Source organism: Barbatula barbatula (assembly GCF_947034865.1).
Source record: "Barbatula barbatula genome assembly, chromosome: 2".
NCBI classification, from domain to species: Eukaryota; Metazoa; Chordata; class Actinopteri; order Cypriniformes; family Nemacheilidae; genus Barbatula; species Barbatula barbatula.
In genome coordinates, this window is record NC_136767.1 from 12,013,249 (window position 1) to 12,036,256 (window position 23,008).

General features: G+C 41.7%; 1 protein-coding gene across 3 annotated transcripts in view; it reads right to left on the reverse strand.

Annotated features, from left to right (window-relative positions):
- Positions 1-611: 611 nt before the first annotated feature.
- The window catches only part of rhobtb4 (Rho related BTB domain containing 4), a 42,503-nt gene continuing 20,106 nt past the window's right edge, over positions 612-23,008 (reverse strand). For 2 of the 3 annotated variants that reach the window (XM_079477963.1, XM_079477962.1), the window contains exons 4-11: positions 21,957-22,142; positions 20,970-21,771; positions 20,623-20,842; positions 19,104-19,222; positions 7,142-7,292; positions 5,852-5,940; positions 5,531-5,636; positions 612-5,444 (exon numbers count right to left, since the gene is read on the reverse strand). In XM_079477963.1, the coding sequence (XP_079334089.1) occupies positions 5,263-5,444; positions 5,531-5,636; positions 5,852-5,940; positions 7,142-7,292; positions 19,104-19,222; positions 20,623-20,842; positions 20,970-21,771; positions 21,957-22,142 (1,855 nt within the window). In that variant the 3' untranslated portion in view covers positions 612-5,262. Of the gene's footprint in view, positions 5,445-5,530; positions 5,637-5,851; positions 5,941-6,336; positions 6,403-7,141; positions 7,293-19,103; positions 19,223-20,622; positions 20,843-20,969; positions 21,772-21,956; positions 22,143-23,008 lie in introns of those variants that run through there. The other variant, XM_079477964.1, reaches the window with a different exon arrangement.

The following is a 23,008-nucleotide window of genomic DNA, read 5'->3' on the forward strand; positions in this document are numbered from 1 at the left end:
CAGGTTGATTTGAAGTGTTACTGGAAATAGCTATTTGTGTGCATGGGCATTTTAAAGATTTTCCGTGATGTAAATTCCTTAAAAGGAACCTAGAGAGATGTTTCCCTTAATATATTAACAATGGCATTGACTTTATAAATGTAAAATAAAAATAACTGTGTAACTGTCACAGTATTCATAAACTTTGAAAAAATATGTTTACTCGGAAGCCGCTAGATATTTTGTTCTTGGTTTATGTTAAAGTTCTAATTGAAATGTCTTTTTTGATATTGTACATGAAAGTTTGTACATTTGAGATTTTGTGGTCGATTTTAGATGTATCATGGTTAACTTTACCATCACTTTTCATAGTCTAATCAATTTTTATGTTTTCATTTTCTTTCTGAATGTGCTAGAAAAAACAGCATTAAAAAGTGTCAAGATTTTAGGTAGCCTACAGCGTGTTATGTTAATAGCTTCCAATAAAAAGAAGACAAAAAGAGATTTTCGAGAAGCATAATAAACTGCATATGTCTCCCTCCACAGGACAGATAACAGTAGTGAATGTTCCTCTACATGTCAGCATGATGAGAGTGTAAATACATAAATACAAAAACTACAATTTTTGTGTTGAAAAGTTTAAGAAACAACAGATTTCAGTTTAGTTTTATTAAAAGCCAAGCAAACATTAAAATACTGAAACAGATAACTTTTTTTCCAACCCTTCCCCACACTCTATTTATACAAATCACAGTTGTTTAAAAATATTACAAAGGATTCAATAAAACGTTTTTCTTTTTTGCAGCAGCAGCAGCAAAAACATTCTGATTTAGTATTTTAAAAGCCCTTCATAGTGTATGTGTAGTGTTTGTGCTTCTGGTTCTAACAAAGTACAATAATTATAGAACAGTAACAGAAACTTTGTTTTAGGACCAGAACAACGATTATTCAAACTAGGTTAAAAAACACAAAGTGCAAAACAGTTTTAAATAATCACAGATTTGATAAGGAAGAGAGGTAAAGAGTCGGGTCAATCTAACAGGGAGCCAGTGACACCCCCCTACCCTCAAAAGGACAAAATGGGCAATGACCACTTAGACAGAACACCTACCACATCATTTATCACCATTTTTACTTAAAGGGATAGATCTGTCATCAAATTGTGTCATCATTCACTAACAATCATGTTATTTCATACCTGTATAAATTACGTTGTTCCGATGACCAAAGAAAAACATTTGGAAGAATGTGAGTAATTTTCAGTTCCGGGACATCATTGACTACCATAGAAGGAAGAAGGAAATGGTAGTCAAAGGAGAACTCTTTATTTTCCGAAATTCTTCCAAATATCCCATTATGTGTTCAACAGAGCCAAAAAATACAATGCTTGTTTCCTACTATGGTAGTGGATAATGTCACAGAATAGAAAATTGCTAACATTCTTCCAAATATCTTACTATGTGTTCATTGGAACAAAGACCTTTATACAAGGCTGAAACAACCTGAGGGTGAGTAAATGATGACAGATTTTTTCTTATGGATGAACTATCCCTTTAAGAAAAGAAATACGGCCCCTGTACTGAAAATGTGGATTTCAAAACTGTTTCTAGAGCGTTCTTTTCAAAAGGAATCTTAAGTGGTCTCTGCCAATATGAAATGAGGTGAGGTGTACTTCATTTTACAAACAAGTTGTGGTTAACCCTTCCAGTTTAAAAGAAGTGCAAGAAAAAACTACTCACAAAAACTGCTCTGGTACTACATCTTTTTAGGGAAAGATGTAGTTAACAGTTTTACCTTCAGCTGACGGTAGAGGGCGCAACTGTACCTCTGACCCTTTCATAATGTGAAAGATGCTAATCATGATCACAGTTCACAATAAGAACAGTTTCCACTCAACTCAGCACAATCAGAAAGAGGAAAAATCTAATGAAACAATGGAAAAATCATAAAAAGATAAATCACATCACTCAAAGAACAGAAGGGATTGCTACATGCTGGCCACAGGCATGCAAACAAAGCAATAAAGTGGTCTGCTGGCTCTCTTAACTGTGTACTGTTTGTGTGTTCGTATGAATGAGTTTATGCACACTACAACTGTCCGACTGAAACTAAAGGCAGTGGCCTCTCTTAAAAATGATTACGACAATGATTGCAGGACTTTGAATAAAGGCACAGATAACACAGACCACAACTTTGAATTTTTATCTCTAAGTTTATATGCTGCGCAATGCAAACCACTTACATTAAATAACCAAGTATAGAACGATATTAATATTAACATGAAGCCAGTAAGGATTCTGGATTATCTGTGGTTGAATGAGGGATTTATGTTTTTTACTAACAAGACAAAAGTGCATAATGATTGCTTGATAATGAAAGCTACTATTATTTATTACTACATGCTAACTCTCAAGACCGTACCCATGCACATCTTACCTGTAAACGGGCATACGTTAACATTAAATACTTTGCAATTTGTCACTATGGACAACTTTTGTTAGACTGAAAGAAATCAAACTTTGTATCTAATTTTAGAATAAAGTGCATGAGTAGCAAGCAGCTATACTGTTAGCAGTTGTTAGAGCCAAACTAATTTCTTTCAACTTGTTTTAAGGACAAATGGGACTTCTCCGATACCGTTCAAAGGAAATCAACTGGACCTTTTAAATACTATTACAAAACATACAACTCGAGAGTTCATGAAGGCATAGTCGATTAAAGCACAAGGGAGGAAGACTTTGTTGCCTTCATCACAGCAGAGATCAAAGTAGAAAGTATTTTTTTCCCATGCAAGCACAGAATATATACAGTAAGTATACAGGGCCATCAGAAGCACCGTTTAATGGAAGAAACGCATTCCATGCTACAAAATGTAACCTCTTTTAAAAAGCCATAGTTTAAAAACAGTCAATGCCATGCACATCAAAGCCAGACCAAATCGAAGCAAAAAAAGTGCAAAAGCAAACAAAGACAAAAAGTGCTAACAAGCCCGAAATCACCACGGCAACAAGCTTCCATCCTAGGAAGTATACCGATGTTTATCATTTTTTCAAAGCTCATATCTGGAGTCTGTGTACCTTGTATCGATAGTCTTTCAGTTAGCAAACTCTAGGGGGTCTCTAAGGGGCAGACAGCAGCTATCCGGGACAGGGAAGCTGTGATTAAATACATAATTCTTTGCAGAGCCAGTCTGCAAATAAACAGTAAGCCGTACATTCTGTTTTACAAATAGCAAGCCTTTAGGTAATGGGTAGGCATATAGTGTGTCTTTGAGTACTTAAATAAACATTCATTTATTGTTCTGTCCCTGTAATGCAGAATATACTGCAGAAGTGGAATTCCCATCAAGGGAATGAAGTCTCTTCAAAACCATTTCGCATTTTTAATTTCTCCAATTTCACTGCCGTTCAGGGCACAGGGGCTCTCCGAATCTATTTTTGTAGCTGTTGGTGATTTCAGCTTGTCTGGTAGTGAGAAAAGCAGGGCGCAGTCTCGAGAAAACTAAGTCAGAAAGCCAGGAATAGAAAAGAGGTGGCAGGAAAAAAATGTCTTGGATTTCTTATTCACCTCCAATAGCCATTAATAACACTCTTGTTTAAAGGCACAAAACAGGCAAAACAAAATGCTTCACCGAGAAATACTTGAAGGATGAGTGTATCTCGATTTTGAAGGAAAAGTGTAACATGGTCGTAGGCACTCATGTACTTAAATGGAAGGCAATAAAGACAGACTCAAGCAAACATATTCTAACACTGCTTCACAGCGGATCTGAAAAGTGGAACAAAACAGTGAGGAAAGAGTATATTACAAGTGTCAGTTTAACCTCAAAACCTGTTTTGACGTACAAAGCTTGAATTTGAAATGCATAAAGCTTTTCTTAATAAAAAAGATGCACTTTTCATTTACAAGTTATGCCGGGCTGTTATTAAGATTGTCAAAAACAGGTAAACTTGTATAGAGAGGTGAATGAGTGGCTGAATGTTTGTGACATTTTGCAGGCTTATCCTGAGCACCGATTTCGTCTGCATGTGTAAAGTGCAAAGTGACATTTTAGCCGTGAAGCATCACAATGCAACATAAGAAAGACTAAAGAAAATGGATTGATAGTTTCTCCCTCTCTTTGGTTAAGAGGTTGAGGACCAGAGGAATAACAGAGGGGAGCATTTGTTTTTAGCTTGAAGGTCACAATCTATTTTTTTTGGTTATCAGACATTTCGCCAATAAGTGCTACAAAATGCTTGGATTCTTGAATGCAAAGGTCTACAATTTACACAAATGAGCAGCTAATACTTTCTAAAGAAGGGTAAACTCAGAAGGCATGGACGCCACGTGGTGTGGGAGGCTAAAGGCAAGCAAGTCAAGTACCTTGCTAGTGGTCATATTGTACAACTCGTCCTATAGCTGTGATTGCTAATTCTCTCACGGCAGTGGTATGAACAGCCCTAAATTTATAGTTCACTTTCTGTCAAGTTTTGTCTTGTTTTAGTAGATTTTGGTAAGGCGTTTGCGTCTAAATGAGTGTCTGTCTTTGGTGCTTTGCTATAGCCTTTATGAGTGACAGACCTGAAATAAACCCTTCTGTTCCTGCCCCTGGTCTACCACAACAAATATTAAAAACACAAGAGTTTCTCAGTAGGCAACACAATTGGTAAGAAGTGCCAATATGGGGCAATGGAAGATCAAAAATGAATATTTGTTTATGGTGTGAGAATGTAGGCAGACATTAGTTTGAAACAGGGGGGACTATAGCCCCTTTTAATTTGTTTATCCCTGCCGTCATTTTTGTTGCTTTTTATATTCAAAGCGTACGCTGTGTTTCAGCTCGTATGCATTGCACATGACGGTTTTCCCAGAAACAGGTCTCACAAAGAAAGCTCAACACAGCAGCACCATGCAGCATCCGTGGGCCTGGGCGCCAGCGCACAGACAGGGTGCTGGTGTAAGTGTGTATATATAATAATAACAGTCTTGAGTAGTGGAATCAGGTCATTGCAAAGATGGCACTCCCTACATGATGCTGTGGTGAAACCTCACATAATGTTGAAACAGATTTGAAATGTTCTTCAAGCCTTCTCCAATTTAATGACACATTCTGAGCGCTTGTGGTAGGCGGTCCACTAAGGCCCAGCTCAGAGGGACTGATGAACGTTCGGGGGCAAAGAGACCCCAGAATTATTTCCAGAGAAGCCAGGACGGACACACCTGGACATTGAAACAGGGATCCCAAGGCTAGGCCACATGCCTCAGGATGGAGATGAGTGAAGGGGTTGATGGGTAAAGTTTTCAAGAAATATGGGGCGCTGAGGAGGATGGATGTCTCCAAAAGCACCAGGCCCGTTTAGTGTGTTGCTTCCGTAAGATCTCTTCCTCTCGCTCTCGCTCTTTTTGGGAGCGGAGGTAGCGGTCTTCCTCCTTCAGGAACCAGACGGGTGGCCAGCGATACTTCTCGAAGTGTTTCTGGTTTTCTAGACAAATAAAAAGACAACATTAGCCGATTTTGAAAAGGTGAATGAAGCTAAGGTTTCTAATTAGGACAGGTAAACCTTCTTACCAGCAGACATAGTCTTCATGTCTTTAGGAAATTTGCGACAGACGCTATTATAGTTGGTGCAGATGTGATGCAGACACCAGGCCGAGAGCTGTTTGGCATTGTGGAACTACAGCAGACAGAAAGCATAGTTGGCACACATCACCAAAGAGTGATTGCTTTTCAAATGAGCATAATTAAAAGAAATGTCTGTATATCCTTTGAACAAGAATGAATGGCAATTCTGTAATGTGCCCCAATTGTTCCATAGCCTCTTCATTACTTAGTGTGAGTGCTTTGCATTTGCATATCATTATTAATTGCTCTTTTCTATATTGATATTACCTGAGCCATCTCCAGATAGGCCAGCACGTTTCCATCAATGTCCACCCCTTTATCTGACAGGTGCAACAGGTCCTCAACGGCATGTAGCTCTGAAGACCACATCAAAACATCATAAAACAGGTGTTAATATTTCACCCATTTGGCTTAATGGTTAACATTTGGGAAACTTCACTGATCTGTCTAACAAATACAGCATGCTTTTATTCAGCATGCATCAGTAGATACAGGTGGTGAATTATTATGCAACATTGGTGGACCTCTGTAAAGGACTATATCCAATATGCATTTTTAACTAAAAGGTTTTTGGCTAAATTTGATTGTTGGCTAACATAATATGACAAGTTGAAATTATATATTACTCAACATTTTGTATATGAATTTTTACAGATCCAAATAACACTTACGAGCCATTACTGGTGGGCTTCCTACACAAAAGCTGTTCCAAAAGGCATCTTAACTCTTTTCACAGCAGCATTTTTTAAAGTTGCCAGCAAGCACAAGCATTCTTGATCATTATAACAAAACTTCCAGGGCCCTCAAACAATGTGCCTCTATATGAACATACAACATATTTTTTATCTCTTCCTTAGCAACAAATTCTTAACAACATTCTTAACAAAAAGGCAGAGAAATTTGTATTTGAGCACATAACTAATTTAATAAAGAATGATGATCACAACATAGATAGAGTATTTACTTGTTTTTCCTTCCCCTACTGTATAACAGTGAAAACATGAAAAGCTTCGTGCCTTGTCATAAATGATGGAAAAAGAAACATTATTTGCAGGAAAGCATTGTATCAAAATGAAAATATAATTAATGGCAGGGAAAGAGTTAATAATGCTCTATGATAGTGGTTCTCAAACTTTTTCGTTGTAAGGCCCCCGTTGTGTAGAGTGCATGACTTTGCAGCCCCCCAAATAAAGACTTAATAAATAATCTTAAATTTAGAATTTAATTAAAGCAAAACATATTCAGTTATACAATGCTGGAACATCAATTCTTTCAGTTGGTTGTGTTATTTTTCTGACGCATGATTGCATAAAATTTGATACATTTCTATACTTCATAAGATGCCACAGAATCCCCACTGGATCACATTGGGCCCCCAAGTTTGAGAACCACTGCTCTATGATATCCCTGTCCTCAAAAGCACCATTGCACTGCAAACTAAATAAAATTAATTAGTATTTACTTCCAGGTAGCTTTTTATTCTCCGGCCCTATTACCCAGAATTTCCCGGTTTTTCACTGTCGGCCTACAGGTAAACAGAGTCATTACCAAACTCACCCGTAAGAGCTACAAGGTGAGGAAGACAGAGGCGGTTGGCTAGTATTATAAGGTCCATTGGCTCCAGTTCAGGACATGGTGTTAATACACCACAGTAGAGATACTCCAGAACTGCTCTCATACAGGCACAACTGGTGTTGGGAATAGACACCTGAGTCAAAGAGAAATAAACCATTAGTATTAAAAAGTGTGATTTACTAAAGCCCACAAGTACTTCATAAACCATATTGAGGGATTTTATTTCATAGCTCATCTCCAGGACATGGAAACTCAAGTGGCAGATTGATCCGAGGATGAAACCATCTGCTCAGCACTTCTCCCCTATTGGGACCTGCATGGTCCTGGCCACAGACCATTAGACGAGGCCTTTATGTGGGCATGGCAGGACACAGAGAGAACAGGAAGTGGTCAGAAGGAGGATGTGGTCCAGGAAGGCTCACAGAGGAAGCGTCCAGAGAGCGATAAAAGGCCAAGGCCAGTGGCCCCCACAAGGGGTCTTTAATCCTTCAGGAGATTAAAGCGCTGTGTGAAATCATTGACAGTCTAAAGCTGTCGAAAAATAACTCTGTGGGCTTGTCGCTACGGGAAACCTGGCCTCTGCATTAACAGGAGCAAACAAGGCAGCCGACAGGAAAGACTGTCATCATATAACAGTGCACACAGAATATGGATTACAGAATAAACGTCTCGGTTTCAGCATTATGAAAGCCACATTGACAGTTTGATGCATAATTTGTTCTCAGACCGACAGCGCTATTTTTATCCATATAATATCAGACCTAAGTGAGTAGTTCGGCCCACAAGGACACCAATGTCTTAAAACGTGTCACTGTGAATTAAAAGCTAATTTTAAATGAAATTGACTCCTGAAAGAAAAAGTGGAGAGACTCCTGTCTGGAGTCATGGGACATCGGATGTGTTCCCTTGAGGCCCCATGACATGCCCATGTCCTAACCCCATTCGTCCCAAAGCTAAAATGGAGGAGAGCTTTTGTTTTGACACTACGTTGGCTGGAGGGTGGCAAGCATTCAAAGGCATGCTTATACTTTCATCTCCAAGGAACGGGAATTAGACACAAAGAGGAAAGTGCCAGGCCTGCGAATCAATCCATCTTCAACCTTCTCCTCATGCTGTCGCACAGATCACATGAAGCAATTGTTCTTCTGTGAATTAGGGCGGGATGCAGTGGATTTTATTGCCTTTTACGTTATTCTGTTCGAGGAGTTTGCGCTTATATGGCACAGACACTTACATACAGCAACATAGAAACCGTTAGCACTTTATCTTTTGAAGGGGTTAGTGATCTACTTTAATTATATACATTAAAATTTAAACTTCAAGTATATCGCTGCTGTTCTTCTGAAACTCCATATTTCAAGATTTTTTTGTTGTTGCCATAAATCATTATTATTAGTCACCCTTTTAAAAAGTTTTTCCATTACCTGAAAAATGTGGACATCCAAGGTTTAAGAATTACAACAGCGATATACAACGAAGGAACCATTAGGCACATCCATGATCCTAAAATACCCCCAATACTGTTTTAAGACATAGTAAATCCAAAAATGAAATTTAACCCATACATTTAACTCATGACGTTCTAGATGTATATATCTCATTGGTACTAAAACAAGCGAGGAGTTGAGATAAGTGACTCGCATATTATTTTGATTACTTTGATGATGGATACATGCTTTCGGAGCTTAAAAAATGAGACATTATAATTCAATGGCATTACAAATCTAACAGCCAGGGTTTTATTTAATATAATTACAATTTAAGTTTGGCTGAAGAAAGGAAGACAAAGACCACTTCATCACGCTCGCACCTGGACTGGTCTGTCTTTGTATAGTGTATAACTATTTAATTTTTGTTCATTTTAATTCATATAATTATTTTGTTGATATAAACATTTGTTCAATGTGTCGTGTGACTTTGTCGCATTTAAAGAAACCGTATGGGAATTGATATCTAGGGGTTGAGCTTGGTATCGTAGTCTAAATTCAAAATATTGGAGAGGCAGGTTTAGCCAAGTAACAGTTCTTCTCAGATTCTTTTGCTTGTTATAAGAAATAATCGAGAGGCAATTTATTATTTACAAATGTGTACCAGAAGTAAAGGCTGGTCAACAAACGCGTGCATGAGCTGTAACGCTAGTTTATGTTGTTACTTTGAGACCTAAAAAGAAATGGGGGTGAGAAAATTATGGTGTATATTTAATTTTTGGGTGAAGTCGGTTTAAAAATGCATCAAATAGCATAAGACAGCTTTCCTGTAGCTCAGTGGTAAGAGCATTGTGTTAGCAAGGGCATTGCAGATACCTATGTATACATGTATAGGATAATGCAATGCAAGTCGCTTTGGCTTTTTCTGCCAAATGCCTAAATGTAAATAAAATCTCTCAAAACAATATGTCCCATTTCCGTCACTAGAGAAGGAGTATATGATACCGCGGCACCGAGCCGAAACATAAAGTATTCTATAGGTCAGAGATGTTATGTCAGGGGGTATCAAGATGACACTCAGCGGTAGAAGCCTTGGGGGTGCCCTTCACCTGCCTGTCTCAAAGCCAATTAACAGAATGTCAATGTGAATATGACCTCTCATTATGGCTAAAGGGCAGGCACATTTATCCAAAGCTATACATTTGATCAGTATGCGTGGTCCCGGGGAATCAAACCCATTGGCACTGTTTATGCAATGCCTACTGAGCTACAGGAACACATGTGAAATAACTCAAATCTTGGCATTTTCTCTTCATTTCTTCCTTGGAAAGGGAGAAACAAAGACAATAATGAAACTACATAAAAAGCACAGAGAGAACAAAGGAGTTCATGACAGAGAGGGCTCTGTGTGTCAGGAAGTGGTCATCTATTGCAAAGCAACCAGACTCTCATCACCAAAAAACACTGTGCACACTGAAACCAAACAGACTCCGCCTTCATTGTCTTGGTTTTCACTTCATCTTTAGCTCGAGGGAGAAAAGTGACACGTTTTCACATCCGAGCTTCAGTTGGCTTTTGTGCTAATTACACTCAAAGTATGATGTTGACAGGAATTCTGACGCCACAGCGTCTGCCATATGTTCTTTGCACACGAAAAAACAGACGGCAGGACATTTCTGAACAGGTCTTGAGAATGAAGTGTCATGTGATGTAGTACAAGTCTGATATAAAAAGAGCTATAAAAAACATTCAAATGAGGAACTAGCAGAGACGCAGCTGAATTATTCTGAAAAGACAACTGTCCTCAGTAATAACTATGCACTGCTTAACCTTGAAAACCTTGAGATATTTTTGCAAGGTGCTAGAATAGTAAAGCTTGCATCAAGGATGAATCTTGACTTTGTGCGTCATGAACTGATGTGCATCGATGAATATGTAGTTACACACAAAAATATTTGAGAACAGATTTAAAAATTCACTTTGGAGTGAACTCTCGGGTTTACTCGACTGAATGACACTTTATAAATATTTGCCACCCGAGGTCTTGCAATCATTCTATAAATAGCCCAGCGTTCCTTACAGTGTCCCAGACCAACAGATCTTTCACTAGTCACTTAGCAACTCCGTGTCTCACATCATTATTGTGCATCGGTGGAACATATACTGTCCACATTCGCTTTCTTTTTTATAATCTGGAAACTTCCTTGCTTTCAGTCTGTTGGCTAACTTCGCTTTTTACTGGCTATAACGTCTTCCTACTAGCCACCCTGTATTTCTCTCTACATGACACCTCCCAACCTATGCCATCAGATTAGAAAAGCAGACAGCATCTTATTTCCTGCATCAGTTTGGGTGCTGTAAATCTAGCCCCCTGTAATGCATGTAATGTTATCCAGGGTGATCCTTTTCAGCAGGAGGCCTGGGCACCTATAACACAGACAGTTCTCTCTCTCTGCCTCTTGTGCTGGTCAGCTTGCTCCTGAATCTCTGCCCTCTGGGAGTTTGTCTTTCTAGAACTTGAGCTGCCCGCTGGTAGCATGAAGAAATCAGAGAGCATGCATGGGATAGACCTGGATTGAGTTATGCGCAGGTGAGATGCTGTAGAAAGGAATACAGCGAAACCTTACCTTTGACACCCCACTTAATAGTTTTGAATAAAAAATGCATAAGGTAAATTTGTGCCAGGTACTGTTGGTGATATGTTTGTGAATAATTCCTTTACCAAGGTAATAGGTTTGAATCCATGGGAATGTGTAGGGATGCACTTGAAGAAAGTGTCTGTAAAATGAGATCATTTAATTATTTGAAGATATAACTGAACAGAGTAAAGCCTAAAAATGCAAAACAAGTTCTACTCAAGTCTTGCTGAACAGAGGAAATTACTTATCTTTAGGAAGGACCCTGTCACTTCCTGTTGCTGCAAAATAACTACTGTATCACACACATCACATACACAAATCCACTCCATATCCAGTACCAGAGATTGGCGTTTCTTCTTTAGATTTTGATAAGTTTGTATGGTCATTCCAAACACATCAGGATCAGGTATGAGATCATATCACATGATAATGACATGAGCCTAAAATTAATAGAAGACTGTTCGGTAACATACCAGGACTACACAAAAGTTTGAACACACATACTTATTTAAAAACGAACTATTACTATAGCATCTTTGAAATAACCATAATTTGTCTAAAGTAAATCTGCACATTCAACCTACTTGTATTTCAATATAACGCAGTATACATTGTTGTTGGGATTTTCATATACGCAAACACGAGAGACAATATTTGCTTTAATATGCAAGTGTGACCTGTGCGGGCATAATTCAATTCAATTCAATTCAATTTTATTTATATAGCGCTTTTCACCCTTCCGTGAACCGCCACCTTAACGTGGTGGAGGGGTTTGAGTACCCGAGTGACCCTAGGAGCTATGTTGTCGGGGGCTATATGCCCCTGGTAGGGTCTCCCAAGGCAAACAGGTCCTAGGCGACGAGTCAGACTAAGAGTGGTTCAAAAACCCCATATGATGAAAAAGAACTCAAGGACCGTGACATCGTCCGGTATGGCGCAACCGGGGCACCACCCTGGAGCCGGGCCCGGGGTCGATGCTCGTATGCGAGCGCCTGGTGGCCGGGCCTTTCCCCACGGGGTCCGGCCGGGCTCAGCCCGAAGGAGCGACGTGGGGCCTTCTTCCCGTGGGCTCACCACGTGCGGGAGGGACCATAGGGGGTCGGTGCGTAGTGGATCCCGATCCCTGGACACGGAAGCTAGCTCTAGGGACGTGGAACGTCACCTCGCTGGCAGGGAAGGAGCCTGAGATGGTGCGTGAGGTTGAGAGGTTCCGACTAGAGATAGTCGGGACCACCTCTATGCATGGCTTGGGCTCTGGAACCACACTCCTCGAGACAGGATGGACACTTCATCACTCTGGAGTTGCCCATGGGGAGAGGCGGCGGGCTGGTGTGGGTCTGCTTATAGCCCCCCAGCTCTCCCGCCATGTGTTGGAGTTTACCCCGGTGAACGAGAGGGTCGTTTCCCTGCGCCTACGGGTCGGGGTTAGGTCTCTCACTGTTGTTTGTGCCTACGGGCCGAACGGCAGTGCAGAGTACCCGACCTTCTTGGAGTCTCTGGGAGGGGTGCTGGAAAGTACTCCAACTGGGGACTCCGTCGTCCTACTGGGGGACTTCAACGACCATATCGGCAACGACAGTGACACCTGGAGGGGCGTGATTCGGAGGAACGGCCCCCCTGATCTGAACCAGAGCAGTGTTCAGTTATTCGACTTTGTGGTCGTTTCATCTGACCTGCGACCATATGTTTTGGACACTCGGGTTAAGAGAGGGGCGGAGCTGTCAACTGATCACCACCTGGTGGTGAGTTGGATCCGATGGCAGGAGAGGAAGCTGGACAGACTCGGCAGACCCAAACGTACTGTAAGGGTCTGCTGGGAACGCCTGGCCGAGTCTCCTGTCAGAGAGATCTTTAACTCCCACCTCCGGCAGAGCTTCAACCAGATCCCGAGGGAGGCTTGAGACATCGAGTCCGAGTGGACCATGTTTTCCACCTCCATTGTCGAAGCGGCCGCTCGGAGCTGTGGCCATAAGGTCTCCGGTGCCTGTCGAGGCGGGAATCCCCGAACCCGGTGGTGGACACCGGAAGTAAGGGAAACCGTCAAGCTGAAGAAGGAGTCTTATCAGGCCTAGTTGGCTTGTGGGACTCCTGAGGCAGCTGACAGGTACCGGCAGGCCAAGCGGACTCTGCCCGGGTGGTTGTGGAGGCAAAAACTCGGGCCTGGGAGGAGTTTGGTGAGGCCATGGAGAAGGACTATCGACTGGCCTCGAAGAGATTCTGGCAAACCGTCCGGCGCCTCAGGAGAGGGAAACAGTGCCCTACCAACGCTGTTTACAGTGGAGGTGGGAGGCTGTTGACCTCAACTGGGGATGTCGTCGGACGGTGGAAGGAGTACTTCGAGGATCTCCTCAATCCCACCGCCACGTCCTTCATTGAGGAAGCAGAGGCTGAGGGCTCAGAGGTGGACTCGTCCATCACCCAGGCCGAAGTCACTGAGGTAGTCAAGAAACTCCTCAGTGGCAAGGCACCGGGGGTGGATGAGATTCGCCCTGAGAATCTCAAGTCTCTGGATGTTGTGGGGCTTTCTTGGCTGACACGCCTCTGCAGCATCGCGTGGCGGTCAGGGACAGTGCCTCTGGGATGGCAGACCGGGGTGGTGGTCCCTCTTTTTAAGAAGGGGGAACGGAGGGTGTGTTCCAACTACAGGGGGATCACACTTCTCAGCCTTCCCGGGAAAGTCTATGGCAGGGTACTGGAGAGGAGAATACGGCCGATAGTAGAACCTCGGATTCAGGAGGAACAGTGTGGTTTTCGTCCAGGCCGTGGAACGCTGGACCAGCTCTACACCCTCTACAGGGTGCTGGAGGGTTCATGGGAGTTTGCTCATCCAATCCACATGTGTTTTGTGGATGTGGAGAAGGCATTCGACTGTGTCCCTCGTGGCATCCTGTGGAGGGTGCTTCGGGAGTATGGGGTCTGTGGTCCTTTACTAAGGTCCCTGTACGGCCGAAGCAGGAGCTTGGTTCGCATTGCCGGCAGTAAGTCGGACTTGTTCCCAGTGCATGTCGGACTCCGGCAGGGCTGCCCTTTGTCACCGGTTCTGTTCGTTATTTTTATGGACAGAATTTCTAGGCGCAGCCAGGGGCCGGAGGGTGTCAGGTTTGGGGACGACACGATCTCGTCTCTGCTATTTAAGGATGATGTTGTCGTGTTGGCCCCTTCAAACCAGGACCTTCAGCATGCACTGGGACGGTTTACAGCAGAGTGTGAAGCGGCTGGAATGAAAATCAGTACCTCCAAATCCGAGGCCCTGGGAAAAGGGTGGCTTGCCCACTTCAGGTTGGTGGAGAGTTCCTTCCTCAAATGGAGTAGTTTAAGTATCTCGGGGTCTTGTTCACGAGTGAGGCAAGGATGGAACGGGAGATTGACAGACGGATCGGTGCAGCTTCTGCAGTAATGCGGTTGATGTACCGGTCCGTCGTGGTGAAGAAAGAGCTGAGCCGCAAGGCGAAGCTCTCAATTTACCGGTCAATCTACGTTCCTACTCTCACCTATGGTCAAGAGCTTTGGGTCATGACCGAAAGGACAAGATCCCGGATACAGGCGGCTGAAATGAGCTTCCTCCGCAGGGTGGCTGGGCGATCCCTTAGAGATAGGGTGAGAAGCTCGGTCACCCGGGAGTAGAGCCGCTGCTCCTCCACATCGTGAGGGGTCAGCTGAGGTGGCTTGGGCATCTGTTACGGATGCCTACTGGACGCCTTCCCCGGAAGGTGCTCCGGGCCCGTCCGACCGGGAGGAGACCCCGGGGAAGACCTAGGACACGCTGGTGGGACTATGTCTCCCGGCTGGCCTGGGAACGCCTCGGTGTCCCCCCGGAAGAGCTGGAGGAGGTCTCTAGGGTGAGGGGTGTCTGAGCATCTCTGCTTAGACTGCTGCCCCCGCGACCCGGCCCCGGATAAGCGGTAGAAAATGAATGAATGAATGAATAGCGCTTTTCACAATTTGCATTGTTCCAAAGCAGCTTTACAGGGGAAAAACGAAAAACCCAAGAAAGGGTAAAACACACTACATGGTGTTTTATATAATAAATCCAATTATTCTAGTAAATAATATCTAATGTCAGCATCTCCTGGTGGTTTATTTAGCATATTTTGCATTAAGTGAATGCTTGGCTGAAAAGATGCGTTTTTAATCTAGATTTAAATTGGGTGAGTATGTCTGATCCTCGAATAATATCAGGAAGGCTATTCCAGAGTTTAGGTGCTACGTTTGAGAAAGCTCGACCCCCTTTGGTGGATTTAGTTATTCTAGGTATTATCAAAAGTCCTGCGTTTTGAGATCTTAGAGAGCGTGATGGGTTGTAGTGTGATAGAAGCTCTGTTAGGTAGGTAGGGGCAAAACCCTTTAAGGCTTTATAAGTGATTAAAATAACTTTAAAGTCAATACGATACTTAATGGGTAGCCAGTGAAGGGTTGATGAAATTGGGGTTGTGTGATAGTATTTTCTGGACCTGGTTAGAACTCTGGCAGCTGCATTCTGAACTAACTGTAGTTTGTTTATTGATGATGCAGGACAACCACTAAGTAGCGGATTACGGTAGTCAAGTCTTGAGGTCATAAATGCATGAAAAAGCTTCTCCACGTCAGCAACACACAGAATATTTCGTAACTTGGCAACATTTCTTAAGTGGAAAAAGGCTGTTTTTGTGACATTTGAGATGTGATTTCGAAATGACAGGTTGCTGTCTAACATAACGCCTAGATCTTTTACTGTATTTGTTGGAGTAACGGTACATCCTTCAACTTGCAGTTTATAATCAGAAATATTTGGTTTGCGTGTCTTTGGTCCGATAAGTAATATTTCTGTTTTATTAGAATTTAGAAGAAGGAAATTACAGGTCATCCAATGTTGTATATCTTCAATGCACTCTGCCAATTTGGATAGCTGGGAGGAATCATCTGGTCTTGATGAGATGTATAGCTGAGTATCATCTGCATAGCAATGGAAGCTAATTCCATGTTTTTTAATAATGTTTCCGAGGGGAAGAATGTATATGGAGAACAGCACGGGTCCCAGAACCGATCCCTGAGGTAATCCATAATTTACTTGCGTTAGATTGGATGATTCCCCATTTAAATGGACAAATTGATGTCTGTCTGACAAGTAAGATCTAAACCACTGTAGTGCCTGTCCCTCAATACCTTTATAATTGTGTAAGCGATCTAGAAGTATGTTATGGTCTACAGTATCAAACGCAGCACTAAGGTCAAGCGGGACCAGGAGTGAGATGTTACCTTTATCTGATGCTATAAGCAGGTCGTTTGTAATTTTAACGAGCGCAGTTTCAGTGCTATGATGCACTTATTTACATTTATTCCAATAATAAATTAGAATGCGCACAGTCTAATTTTGAGCTAGAGGACAAAAATTTATTTTTTCATGCCCTCAGCTGGCGATCCCAATGTTACAAATCCTAAATAAACATCTAAAATTATATTTTTTCGTTTACGTTTTCTGGGATGTGCACCTTCCCAAGTCTTTCCAAGGATGCATGTCCATCGGAAGCAAAGCGCTTGCGCGTCTGATAGTTCGGTTTCCGTTAAAAACATGCAGGATTGAGAAAATAAAGTGCTAAAGTCATTTTTTGAATGTTTGTGAGAGAAGCGGTTGACCGGAGTGAGTTAGGAAGAGTATTCCACCAGGAAGGAGTTGCGAATTAAACTTCTGACGAATATAAATCGCACCCAAGTGCCTTACTCACTTAGAAGGGCAGAACTCTAGAAGTGGAAATTTGAAGAGGAGATTGGCAACTGTCTCGTTTCGATCACACGGGTGACCTTAATAATAAATATCCATGCCATTTCCTCTTTATCCAAGTAGACGTTTAAGTTTAGAACACACTCTATCTGTATCTGCACCTGATGCTATGATGTTGCCTGTATCTGTGCACCCGACAGAATTGCATATTTGGATTCAACTCATTTTCAGGTATAATTTTGAAGTGGAAGGTTTTCAAAATAATGAGAAATTCACATTTTTATTTGTTTATGTTGCTTCCATTTACGTTCTTGAACTTGAAAATATACAGTACTACATAGTCCAAAACATTTGATGTTTCTATATATGCCAACCTAAAGTAATTTTACAATAATGTTATAGACACAGCACATATTTCATTGTGTATCTCAATGTATATGCGTGTGCACAGGACCTCCTATAATATTTCAGCATCTCTCTGCCTGGAGTGCTCCCCGCAGAGGCTTGTTTAGTCCTGTGGGGCTTTTAACTCATTCATATAAATGAGACGGTATCCTGTCGCTAAATCGATTTGGGTCAGGCTGTCATAGAGGTGGCCTAGTTTTGACTACCTGTGCCACTTTCTTATTGGGATTTGTCAGAGCTTCAGGGTAGGAAGAATTAAGGAGACTCAATTTAATCTGTACTTCCAGTTCTTCCGAAAATACATTTTGGTGAAACTGGATTAGTTTTGGTCCATTTTTGTCAAACTTTAAATCGCATAGATTTCTGGTGTCAAAATTACTAGGGCTGGGCGATACTGCAAAAATGATAACTTTTTTCGATATTGATCGATAACAATATTTATTTCGATATAAAGTATAATTTCTTAATGCTGTCAGCTCTGAGAGTATCCTAACAATGACTGAAGCCAATGTCATTGACATAACCTAATTGGACATGCACTGTCGCAACACAGAGGATATTAGGCCATGAACAACATGTACCAGTTCATTCAATCTCATTTTGACTCCATTGACTCATTTAGTAAAGGGCTTATTCATTCATTACATTCACCCAATGAAAAGGCTCTCTAACGCTATTGGCTCATGTCTCTTTAAAGAGAAGAGCTGCAGCACCTGCGTACATACATAGCGCTGTAATGTCTTGCTCGATTGGTTGAATTCAATGCATTCAGTGAACCTTACAGACATCTCACACAAACATAAACATGCTTGAATGATTTTTTTTTTTAATGTGCAAACTAACTCACTTCATCACTTCTCTAATCTGTACAGGGAAGTGACAGCACCAGCTCCATTACCGCATATAAAAACCTTTGCAATGGTAACTCGTTTGCAGTTTGTTGTGTTTTACCAGCGATTGCAAAGGAAAATAAGACGCTTTGTAAAACACACGATGACAACACAAGGTTACTTTCACTTTTGTCGTTGCGGCTTCCTCTCATCATTTCCTCCTTTTCTTTGTCAAGTGCAGTATGATTTGGACTTTGTACTTTGACACACATGTGTTTATTTCTGCTTTCTGATTGGCTGTAAATGAATCCATATTGAGTTAAAATTTCAAGAGCCTACATCGATATCAACAAAGATTTTATTGCGATTCAATATGATATCGTTTATCGGCCCAGCCTAACAAGTACCTGCAGTACAGTTGAGAAGTATTGGTTTTATGGTAAAGACTGAATTTTGTACTGAATTTAAGTCTTACATTTTGTTATCTAGGATCATAACATTTTACTATTGATATTAAATAAAATGGCATTGGTGTCAAAATAAATTTTGGCAGAACTCCACGGTCTTTGTGAGCTCTTTCTAAAGGGATAGTTCACCCAAAAATAAACATTCATCATTTACTCATCCTCATGTTATTCTAAACCTGTATGACTTTCTTTCTTCTGCAGAACACAAAAGAAGATATTTTGTAGAACATTGGTGACCAAACAACATTGAACCCGATTGACTTCCATTGTATGGACACAAAACAAAATTCTCTCAAAACAGAAAAACATTTGTGTCCACAGATGAAAAAGTCATAAACAGGTTTTAAACAACAGGGGGAATAAAACTAGCAGAATTGAGTGAACTCTCCCTGTAAGGACTGGAGATCAGTATCTTTTATCTTTTTTCATTTCCTTACATACAACTGAAATGGATAATATATCACAAAACTCTGTTCACCTCCTCAATGTAGCTCTCCATGAAGGATCCACGAAACATGGCTGCCATCCAATCACAGCTTGAGATGAGCAGTGGCTTGTGGGCCGGCAGATAACCGTCGTCCAATCGAAGCACCACATCTAAAACCGGGAGGAAAAGAGCACACATCTCGGCGTGTGTCACAGAGTCGAGGCTATAGAGGGGGAGACATGTGGACAGACGAACAGAGAGACAGACGAAAAGACAGAAACACACACAAACACACAGACCAATAATAAATAGACAGAGAGACAAGGCTAAGAATAACCCTGCCGGGAATAAAGAACATAAACCATTCTAAACTGGATTGCTGGTCCTAAAGCTGTGTTTATATAATGGGTTTCGGTCTCGTTTACCTGATCAGAGCACCATAAACCAGTTAAGACCAGTTTACCAGGCTGAAGGATTATCCAGACCAGACTAGGACTAGCAAACCAGCATAGAGTTTGAGCAATTTTTCTTTTCCAGCAGGGTAGATGACAGAAAATGTGAAGGGAGGGCCAGGCAGATTGTGAAAAGATTTTTTTTTAAATGTATTTTAGTACCAAATTTCTTTAGAAACTAACGTGGAGGAGTGTTTATTGTGTCTCACTGATTCTGTTTCATTTCTCTTTTTTGATTAATATCAGAGAAGCTTTGGGTATTAGAAGATGGACGCTTCCAATTTTTTAAAAACGGGAAAGCAAATACATCTCTTTAGCTTCAGTTTATAAACTCACCCACTGTGAGCGTACAATGAGTTGAAAAATGTTCTGGTTTTCAAACATGAGAGAAGCACCTTACATGGTTGGGTAATGAGATTATGACAACTGCGAATGGTGCAATGAAATCATGTATTTAGAGAGAACAGGTCTCTTGGAAGAGGTTAATTACAACAAACATGCACACAACACACAAGACATGACAATAACAAAGGGTTAGCAACAAAAGACAGAACACGACAGAGCAGAAATGCAAACACATTCACAAAATACAAACATTCACTCACTGCAATGACGGGGTATTGTAAAACACTCCATTGGGTATTTCATCAAAAACACAATGACTGAATGAAGGAAGAAAAGGCAAATTGTCCAAATTGACTTTTCTAGAGTATGAACTATTCTTTTTCAATTCTCTTGGACTGTGGAATTGAAAATAGAACTAATGAGAATCTTAGTCACTGAAAGGAAATTCTGAATGTGACACACGCTGACAAATAATGGAAATTAGCCAATAACACCAGAACCTCGAAGAATTTGTGCTATACAAATTGGGACTGTTAAATGTCAAAAACCTATGAGAACTGCACGTCTCCATTTTGTTGTTCGTTGTGCGTCTAATCAGTTGAAGAAAAACGATTCGTAAATAGATAGAAGTGATACAGATTTATCTGCATCCCGTACGCAGATGATCAAATCCAACATTTTTTTGTGAGGCAATATTGTAAACGTTTATGGTTGAACTCCTAAGTAAATGAGAGTAATCCAAATACATTTAAGTAATATTTCTGATTGCCTACCAGCAAAGGTGCCCTTGCTCAGGCATTCTTTGATGCGGTTGGCACGACGCACATGGAAGGCTTTGGTAATCTCTTGATTCATGAAGCTCTCACGATTCAGTACATTGGCCACCATCATGCGCAGGTCAAAGACTTCGAGAAGTTCAGCAATGGTGGCCACCTGCATCAGGTCCCCACGCCCCTCATCTAGGTGACCTGTGTAAAGGTACTGCAGGACTGCCTGAAATAACCAAGTGAAGGCCAACAATGACTTTGAGAAGCTTTGAATGAACTTTGATTTGTATTAAACATAATGTACCCTGCTTTGCATTACTATAGATTGTGTGAACATTTAAGTATCTTCTAACCTGGAATGGCTCTTCCTGAATAAGTTCATCCATGGACACTACTGTCATGAGTCTTGGTCGCCCTGTCACAGGATCATCCACCATCTCCAAATACACCCCTAAGAAACCACGTCCCCATCCCAAAAGAGCACGGCCTGCTCCCAGAGGTCCCACAGAGCGTTGGCTCCTGTCGGGCAGAGCATTATCGCTCTGTGAAGTCCTCAAGGAGCCTTGCTGCAACATGAGCAGCCTGTTGGAACCCCTGGTACCCCCTTCACCTTCCTTATCTATGTCCAGGCTTTTGGTACGCCCAGCCTGTTCTTTGGCTCCTCTTCGGGTCTGCTCCTCCTCCTCGCTCCCCTCCGAGCTCTCCTCGCCATCCTTTTCCTCGCCAGCTGTCCCAAGATCCATTGTGAAAAGGTCATAGAACTTAGAGCAGGAAGTGGCAAGGTACACTTTATGAGAGAAAACCCGAGTGGTCCCACCCTGCAGGAGAAACAGGACATCTCCGCACAAGGGCTGGCAGAAAAGAGAGTCCGGACCTTCTCCATCCATGGGAGGAGGATCAGGAATGCCAACCACGGGTCTCGGTGGTCTGGGGGGCAGAAAGGGGGCTTGAAGAAGGGGACGTTGGACTTTCTTTAAATGGGACTTCCAGAACTGGAGGTGACGTCGAGAGATGAGTGCAGCACGGATAGCATTGTCAAACACGTCCTTAACACCGAACTGAGCAACAATGCTTGTTTCGTAATATGGAATGCCAAGTTCCTTAGCGACTTCGTGGCCACGCTCTGGGGGCAGAATGTCTGTAGGTTTGATGGGTCTAGAAACACAACAGAAGCATTGATGAAGCCAAGTGCAATAACAGAGCAAAAAAGGCTGGACCTTTTAAGTATTGTAAATGCATTAGTGATCACATTGTCAAAACGAAAGCTCATGCAAACTTTTCAAGCTTAAGTTTGAGTAACAGAATATGAGCCACGAGTGGGTGGAGGATGTGGTCCGTACTTGGCCAAGGGCCTCCGAGCCCTGTTAACAGCATCCAGATCAGCGTAGCGCAGGTCCAGCTGGCAGCCCACCAGGATGATCGGGGTGCGGGGGCAGAAGTGCTTAATCTCAGGGAACCACATGGTGCGGACATGCCGCAGAGAGTTCGGATTGGCCAGAGAGAAGCACAGCACTACCACATCTGATCTAAAGATACAGAGAAAGAAATCTGTATGAATTCTCTTGTAACAAAGAAATCTAAATAGGCGTGAAATTGGCCATCCCTAGACACTAATCATCCTACACAGAGGCTTTAATACAGACACACTATGAACACAATAATTAGTTGCGTCTTGAAGATTATCTGTAAAATGCAACGAACAAAATAGACATTACTTTTTCATTATGGCACGAGCCCAGTTCAAGACATATTTCTGTGCATTTTGTCACACAGAATGATATGATGCAAGTGTTAGTTATGGCACTCTAAAGTACCCAAGTGATGCTTTTTAATCATCATTTTAGTTAGTACTTGAATGGTCAGGCTTAATGGGATTTTTGCATGCCTGCCGCTCCAAGGTTCACCAGTTCACTTATCATTTCTTATGTGAAATGAAAACTGTGGTTTGACCATTTTCCCAGGGGCATGAATTAACTTTATAAAAAAACAGTGAGCGAGCAGCCTGACACAGTAATAACTGTGTGTTTAAGTGCTCTTACACAGTGAATGTGTAAGCATGAACTAGCATCAAATGTGAAGGCAAGGTGTTGTGCAAATGAGAAAACCTTGTCTGACTTGCATTTCAAAGCTGGTCTCAAACTCATCATGTGACACCATCATCCACAAATGACTAATGGAGCTCTGCAAGGCTGTTTTAATGTGAACACACTTGGACAACTGGATTACATCATCGAGTTTTGCATTTTCACTGTAAATGCATGCTCATACATGACAACGTGAATACGTGTCATAAATGTTTTAGAATTAGTATTGGCTCAGTTCTAGTGTGTGGTGACTAAATCATGGAAATTCCTTTGAAGATCCTTAAAATCAATCTATCAGATAAATAAAG